Below are 8880 nucleotides of genomic sequence, written 5' to 3' on the forward strand. Positions count from 1 at the left end.
ATTTTAAAGAATCATTTAGAATTGTGAGTAGATTGTATAGCTAAGGATTTTACATTCTTCCTGTGCAGGTCTGGAGAGCATGTGACTATAATCAAAGATAGATATTGTTTTGGTTTTTATACATAAGCCTGTGTCTATAAGTAAAAATTATATAAGATCCCAATGATATATTTAATGATTTTGAACACTAAATGCATTTTCAGTGAAGAAAACATTTGTCTGCATTATGTGTAACTTTTTCAAAAAAATATGTAATAAACATGTTGTTTCATATATCATATTTTATGACCATATATTTCAAGATGTGTATCTAACATGCACTGATCAATTCTGGAAAATTACCATTTCAATCTCATTATATCCTGTCTGAAGTACTCTCTATATTCTAATTCATTTATACATCCCTTGCATCTGTAAACGTGTAGGCATCATATTACTAAGCTTGATTAGGAATGTACATGTATATGTATATACATAATTGAATAATTATGAACCAAAAAGAGCCATGTTTTCAATTTCATACTAGTTTATTTATTAAGAATTAGACAGAAACTAGTTTATGGTCCCAAAGCTGGCAGAGCAGATTCACATGTTTGATAGGTTGTGAGGAATTTCATCTTCTTAACTGAAGAATGTCTTAAAAAAAGAAATTCCAGATCACTGATATGAAGTAACCACAGTAGCAATTCAGTAGAAGCTGGAGAATCCATAACCACCATAGCATGAAGGGCGGCAGCAGCCATAGCCATAGCCCCCAAATCCAGAGCCATAGCCGTAGCCTCCATAGCCAGAGCCCCAGCCTAGTCTGCTATAGCCGCGGCATCCACAGCCATAGCCGTAGCCCAGGCCTCCGAAGCCTCCGTAGCCGTAGCCCAGGCCTCCGTAGTAGCTTCCGTAATAGCTCATGTTTGTCAGTGGAGTTGGGTTTAGCTTGCTGTTCAAGGTAATGCTGAGTATGATTGTCAGAGTGTGTCCAGGGGGCTTATATACCCTGAGCAGAGCAGGTGATCAGCCTGTGGCCATTTTTTTTCTATCATTCCAAATTATGAATATACCTGAAGCAACTCATGAATCTGTTTGCTAACACGAAGTGAGGCACTCAACTCATTAAAACTTTTGAACTTGCATCACTGCCTTCTTAGAATGCCCTTGAATTCCTTGCATTCTTTTTTTATTAGACAAGACACATTTCTTCAAAGGTACAAAACTAAAATTCCCTGAACAGAATTCTTCACTGCCACTCATAATGCATCATTTATACAGTTGTAGTTTTCTCATTTCTATGCATTCCATTAAATAATTATTTCTCAGCTTAATATATCATGGATGTGCCCTTACCCAAAAGGAAGCATTTTAATAAAGTTTACTATCACCAATCTATGGAAAGTAATGGAAATCAGTCATAGACATAATAGAAAACTGGTTTAATTTTACCCATCCTCATGCAAATACCTCTTTATTATACAGAATAGACATTTTTGACCTGCCCAATAGAACAAACGCGTGTTTATAAATAGTCTGAATCTTTTTTTAAAAAAAATATTCCACTTATACCATTCTTGTCTTTCAGCAGTCATCTGCACAGTACGGCTGTTTGCTTTGCACGGATGACTTCTGACTTTTCTTCCTTCTCCTACAATGCTTCATGATTTGCATATCCTTTTCTTTGTATGAAACCTCTCTTACTACTCATTCATTTCCAATTCATTTTACCACCATCTAGGTCGCTTTTTCTTATGCAGTTGTTGGCCCAATAAAATATGTGTCTCTCTATTCATGTATCCAATTTGATCAGAGTACTTTTGTTCTTATATTTTCAAATTCTATGTACATTACCCACCTATTTCCTCTAATCAATTAATTTTTCCCTACTTATTATGTTCTCAGAAATTTAAGCCATATTTCTATACTCTTGGGATCATGGGCTACTTTTAAAACCTTGATGCCTTAAAAATATCTAAATATGAATCTCAGAGTGGAAAGAACTGAGAGAGGAAACAAGGATGGTGGTGTGGTGACAGGTCTTCTCAGATTTCTCAGCTCACTTCAGAAACAGGAGATCAGATCATAATTAAACCCCAATGGACTCTGGCCATATTTTAGTCTTGAATCTTTGATTGGTATTTTATTTCACACGACTTTAAACATGTTCTTGAAAGCATTTCTGCTGATTTGTTTGCTTTATCTTTTTAAGCCTTTATAAATGGAATTCTTGGTAATAGGTTCTTTCAGCTAGATCTGTTCATGGGTTGTGCAAAGGAAATAAATGTATGTTGAATGAATTAAACAAGTGATTTTCACATATTTCTTACACCTTGTAGTAAGTCTCCAAATTAGAATATGTACTTAAAGTGACTTCCATGTTCTGAAGGCATATTCAACCCAATATTTGCTTTGGCTATAAAATCCCTTTCTTTCTTTATCAAAATTCATTCTACCTTTACTTATTTTTATCATTACTTTTCATTCCAAAAAATGAAATTGTTGGTGAAACTTCTATCAGTGAGTCATTTTAAAATCATGTAGTGATAAATATATCTATCAAGGTTAAGAATGTCATGAATGTTTATGTAAATCTGCTATTTTGTGTGAAATGATACATTCTTTAGATGCATACTCAAGAAATATGCATTTTACAAATTAAAAGAAGCCAACAATGAAGTATGATGCAATTTGTGTTTGTGTTTTCATAGTGGCAAACAATGATATATCTACCCACCATCTATGTATCTATCACTTGTCTTTCTATATTAATATATATACCTCACTGTGATATGCTTACATACATATCTACATATATACATATCAAGGATAAATTATGAAATATATAAATCAAATCATCCAAAATGTATTTATTCATTCTCCAGGAAAGTCATTCAGATATTGATTACTCCTGGAAACTGGATATATATATATATATATATGTATACATATGTATGTATATATATATATTTGTATGTATGTATGTATGAATGTATGTATGTATGTATGTATCTTGTGAAATTGTTTTCCACTTAGCTCAGCAAATTCAAAGACATGGCCAATTGTCATCGCCCTTTTCATAAATATCTCCAAAAAGGCAATGAATGGATTGTGAAGCTAAGGGACTGTGTTAATATTGTAAAACAATGACAACAAAGTCTTCCGTTGGCCAAAGTGACAGCCTGTGTTTAGAAGGCAAAGACACTGTTTCCAAACATTGAAAATGTTTTCTTTGTTGTCATATATATGTATGTTGTAGAAAGGGGTTTTATTGCGATATTTTCATACATGTATATAATATGTTCTGATCAAATTTACCACCTCTAATACTTTTCCCTATCCCTGTCCTCCTTTTCTTTTTACAAGTTTAATGGATGTTAATATTCTTTTTTTCATTTTAGGTACATAAAACACATCACTGCACCCCACCTAGTATATCAAGGAAATACAAATCGGAAGAACACAGCCCAGGTTAGCTGGAGGTATACGGCTCCAGTGACAGACAGCCTGTCTGTAAAGTATAGATAGATAGATAGATAGATAGATAGATAGATAGATAGATAGATAGATAGAATAAAATATAGATAAACATGAAAGTGAAATTGAAATTTTCAATTCTCTGTATCATACTACTAAAATATTATAAAAATAGTGATGAAATCTTTTTGTCACATTCTCATAAAATTAGTTGACTTTATGAACCCTGGACATAATTCTCAGCCCTTTCACTTAGAATTCTCAAACCCGCAATTTAGAATGGAGTATTGGAAGATGAACAGAGTTATCTAATTCCCAGCCAAGTTGAAGAAGATTCTAGGCTATGTAGACAAAGGGTATCAATTGAAAATGTCAGCCAGATTTCTGAGGTACCAAATTCCTTAGTACAAATCAACCCAGAATGACTTTAGATGTCCAACAAATGAAGTCAGCTTTGCAAAGTTCCCTTTTAAATGCAGATATTGCTTAGTAGAACCTATAGCAGCCATATTCCCCTCAGTGTGGAGGACGGAAACAGCAGCTTCATGGCCTCCATAGCCACAGCCACACCGGTAACTTCCACATCCAGAGCGCATGACCAGACTACAGAAGCTGCCACAGACACAGCCGTACCCACAGCCTACACCTCTGTAGTAGCTGCCCTAGTAGCTCAGTGTCAAGGGAGGTAAACTTCATTTACTGTTCAAGACAATCAGGACTGTCTGTAGTAATATCTTTACAGGGATGCTTGTAGTCCCTGATAAACAACATGGGCTTCTTCTTTCATATCATTCCATGAATTATATTTCATGAATTATAGATATATTATCGATCCCCTGTGTGGATGCCTTAGAACCTCTTCTGTGCACACCTTTTCAAGTATTTCATTTACTTTTAATTAGGCTTTTAATATTTTACTATTGATTAGCAGGAGCTCTTTACAATTTTTTATTACAGTTGTTTAATTAAATACATGTGTCTTAACACAGTCTGAACTTAGTTTTTTTTCCTCCAAATTATATTGTCTCTATATGAGTAGACTATAATGTAATGAAGTAACAAGAACCTACAAGAAAGTCTATAATAATGTCATCTTTTTGTGTCATGTTTAGTGATTTTTATCTGTGTTTTAATGATTTTTTATCAGAATTTTTTCTATTGTAAATGATTAAGGAAATTAAATCAGCACTTGGTTATTTGAATCCAGTAAACCCTTGGAGTATATATGAAGTTCATTGTTCTAAAGAAAACCCTTGGGGAAAATCTGCAAGTGCTCAAGATGTAGAGTTTAGAGCGTACTGCAAATGCTCCATATTTCTCTCACAACATCACCTAACTTCTGCCAAAGATATGTCACCATTAGTAGCATTGGCTTGTATTTGATCATGATTGGTCAAAATTGCAGTAAGTCCACATATCAGGCAAAATTATTGCATTGTATTCTCATTTCAGGTCAAAGACATAAAACCATAAATAAATCAAATAGATCCCAATATGTCATACTCTCCTGATTTAAATTTGCCTATTATGGACACATTGGGGCTTTACAATCTTGTTGTTATATTCCTTGTAATTAAGGATAGTCAAGTGTTTTTCTTCTAAATCTTGCAGTTTCACAAAAGCAACAAATTCAAGGTCTAAATAGTATGACAATACTGTACTGAACTAAGAACATTAAATATTTTCTACAAGAAATTATGTTGATTGTTATTCTAATTTATCAGCACAGGAAACCTTCCTTCATAATGGGAAAAAATGCAATTAACTATTCAGAAAGTAGAATGGGGGTTCTTAGATGTGGCAGATTAAGTTGCATGGTCCTCCAATGGAGTTACTGGGCTGTGACTAATGCAGTCAGTGTAGAGCAATCTACTCTAATAATGCCTACACAAAGAGAGAGCTCCCTTGTCGACTGAACACATTAAATCTTATGCTCAATAGGCAAGTTTGGGGCCTCCTGATTAATCTTAATATGTTAATGCCATTTGAATTTAGCAGTGTTAGTTTTTTGTTGCTGTTTTTTTTTTCAAATTCCACTATGTAAATATTAAATGGCCTCAAGATTCTTCCACCTCTAAAATGTCAAATATAAAGAGATGTTGATGGTGGCAAGTTGAGTACTCTTCAAATATTATTTGGAGATTACTTATTTGAAAGTGCAAGAGAGAAAATACAAAACCTATATCAGAGCTGCATTTCTATAAACGAATGTCATATGGTTTAGTTTAAGGTAGTAGGGTAATTTAATGCAAGGAAAACTAAAGAGAAAATATACTAATCGAAGTAGCAATCAATAACAGCAATATACACAACACAGACAGTTGTAAATGATAAACACAGACTTTTATTACATTTCAGCCTTTATGGTACTGGACATCGAATTTCATGTCTTGCACATGCTAGGCAAGTGACCTACCACTTGAGCCACACCCCTGGTCTTAAAATCTTAGTCTCCTAAAATGTTTTAGGCTTGCTCAGAGTGATGGGTAAGTTCATTGTGGCCTAAAACATTGGTTCTTCCGGGTAGGATTTCAGTAGATGCTGGAGAATCCATATCCATATCTCCCACAGCATGAAGGGCGGTGGTAGCCACAACCATAGTTTCCAAAACCAGAGCCACAACCATAGCCTCCATAAACAGAGCCACAGCCATAGCCGCTTCCAAAGCCAGAGCCCCAGCCGTAGCCTCCACAGCCAGAGCCCCAGCCCAGCCTGCCGAAGCTGCTGCATCCACAACCATAGCCACAGCCCAGGCCTCCGAAGCCTCCAGAGCCGTAGCCCAGGCCTCCGTAGTAGCTGCTGTAGTAGCTCATGGTGTCAGGAGAGATGAATCTGACTTGTAAGGAAAGATCCTGAGTATGAATGTCACTGTGTGTACAGAAAGGCTTATATACCCTGAGCAGAGCCTGTGATACATCACACACATGCTCTGCGCTTGTGTCATTTTTCTTTACCCATGGTTACTTAACCCTTCTCATTAGTTCATTGTCCCCTGACACAAGGAGAAGCTTTTGCATTCATTAGACTATTGAATGTGCTTAGCTGTCAAGTTAAGGTGGCCCTTTAAACTTATGACATCAGTTAATGAGGGGGAATGGATCTATCTTCAAAGTCCGGACATACCAGACCCCTAATAGAATTCTTTATAGAAGGTATATTACATTCATCACCTGTAATAGGGTGTTTTACAATTAAGTGTTTCTTCATCTCTGTTTTTCTCCCCTTGGGTTGGGGATGCTTAACTTGTAAATTAAATCAAAGGAATATGCCAAATGTGAAGGTTTTCAGCTTTCATATCCTTTTAAAATACGCTAGTCCTCAATCTATAAGGTGAGATTTATTTACAAACACATGAACTTTACAAAGTATATTACAATAGTGAACATAATGCTTTTCAAATATATCCATGTCCTCCATCACCTCTTCTCAGTCTCCTTTCTTTACTCTTTCCTTTCCCATTCAACCTTCTTAGTTGTCTTCCCTTTACTTTCATTCCCAAGATTATTTTTCTTCGTGTGGCACTTCTTTGAGTCAGAATAGCTTATTCCATTAAACACAGTCTCCCCTTCTACCAATCTTCCAGAAAAGTAGATGAATTACCTTCTTGTAATAGATGTGCAGAACCCTATTGTGCAGATACCTCATCTTTTCTTTATGCATTCATTTGTTCATTGCATGTAGGCTGCTTCCCCAACTGAGCTATTTGTGAATAGTGTCATGGTAAATATAGGTATATGCAGGTATATCTAGGATATGCTAACTTGCAGTGGTTCTATTTTGTTTTTTATGGAAGCTTTATATTGATTTCCCTAGTAGGTGGACAAATTTTCATCCTTACCAATGGAGTATTATGTTGACAACCACATTATTTTACAATATATCGTGAGTTTGCTTTTTCTCTTATGACCCTATGTTAGGGTAAAAACTCAGCCTCAAACAAGTGCTCTACCACTTGTTGTTGATGCCCACAGAGTTTTTGTTTATTTTTCAGAAAGGATCCTGGGATATTTGCCTGTGCTGCTGTACACCAGGATCTTTCTACCTACACCTCCAGTAAAGCTGGTTTACAGGCATGAGCCACCCTATCTAAACACATTACTGGCTGTTTTCTTGATACCTGCCATACTGACTGATGAGAGAGAGAAACTTGATGTTCTTTTTATTTGGAAAAAAGGTGGGTTTTTTTAGGTTCTAAGTTTGGAATAAAGGGCCTTATGCTCACTCATCTTGCTTGATTTGAGTTGTGCCTCCAGGCTGGGTTTTTTTCCAGTTAATTGGAGATGGAGTCTCCTGGACTTTTCTGTTCTGTCTGTCCAAAAGTCATAATCTTAGTTTCTTAAATAGTTAGAATTTACAAGAATGAGCCATTGTTGATATATTTTGCATTGCATATACTTCATAGTTAAGGATATTGAACATATTCATGTATTTATCATTTTTACTTCTTTTATATTATCTGTCTCAATTTCCATTGATTGAATTATTTAATTTGGGGGTTTACTTTTGTATTTTGGATATGAATTCCTTGTCAGATAAGTAGTTAGCTGACATTTCCTCCACCATTCCATAGGCTGTCTTCCCACTTTTGTCTCCTTTGCTTTTCAGTAAATCCCATTTGTCATTTCTTGCTATTATCTCTTGAGATATTGGAATACTACAGAAAGTTTTGCCTATCCTATGTTTCCCTTTAGTAGCTTGCTTTGACACTACAGGTCATACATTAAGACCTTGGGTCCACTTTTTTTTACCAGGTGAGATAGTGGTCCAAACTAAGAATTAAGTCTTCTATATGTAGACATCATGTGTCACAGCACCATTTGTTAAAAATGTTATTGTTTTCTTCAAGAGACAGTTTTACCTTTGTAAAGGTTCATATGACTATAGAATTGTGTTTTACTCGTGTATCCTCCATTCTACTGCAATAATCTATATGTCTGTGTTCCAGGATCCTTCTGCACTTATGATCATTGCTCTCTAGTATGATTTGAGTACATGTCATGATTCTTTCAGTTTTACTTATTTATTCAGGATTGTTTTCCTTTATTGGGTATTTTGTGCTTCTATATAAACTTTAGGGTTTTTTCCTATCTCTGTGAGGAATGCCATTGAAATATTGGTAAATATTTTATTAAATCTATGGACCATTTTCAAAAACAGTCATCAGGAATGAGACACAATGTCTACTCTCTCTGATCCTGCTTAATACAGTGACTGAATTCTTATCTAAATGAGTAAATCAAGTGAAAGAAATAATAGTGACACAAATAGAAAGGAAAGGAATCAAACTTCTTATTTGAGGACAATAAAATATGTACTTTAAAGACTTTAAGGACTCCACTAGAATACTCATCAATTTGATAAACTTTCAGCAAAGAATCAAGCTACAAAATCAATATATAAAATTAATATCTTTTCTACATA

General features: G+C 35.0%; 2 protein-coding genes across 2 annotated transcripts; both read right to left on the reverse strand.

Moving 5' to 3' along the window:
* Positions 1-687: 687 nt before the first annotated feature.
* Positions 688-906, reverse strand: LOC138831752 (keratin-associated protein 19-5-like). Its single transcript, XM_070028787.1, has one exon. The coding sequence runs from the start codon at positions 904-906 to the stop codon at positions 688-690; it is 219 nt and encodes a 72-aa protein (XP_069884888.1).
* A 5084-nt stretch (positions 907-5990) lies between these two features.
* On the reverse strand, positions 5991-6272 carry LOC138831889 (keratin-associated protein 19-3-like). Its single transcript, XM_070028896.1, has one exon. It carries the CDS (start codon positions 6270-6272, stop codon positions 5991-5993), a length of 282 nt encoding a protein of 93 aa, XP_069884997.1.
* Positions 6273-8880: the final 2608 nt, after the last annotated feature.

Source organism: Dipodomys merriami, unplaced genomic scaffold (assembly GCF_024711535.1).
Source record: "Dipodomys merriami isolate MVZ:Mamm:240054 unplaced genomic scaffold, mDipMer1.0.p SCAF_2, whole genome shotgun sequence".
NCBI classification, from domain to species: domain Eukaryota; kingdom Metazoa; phylum Chordata; class Mammalia; order Rodentia; family Heteromyidae; genus Dipodomys; species Dipodomys merriami.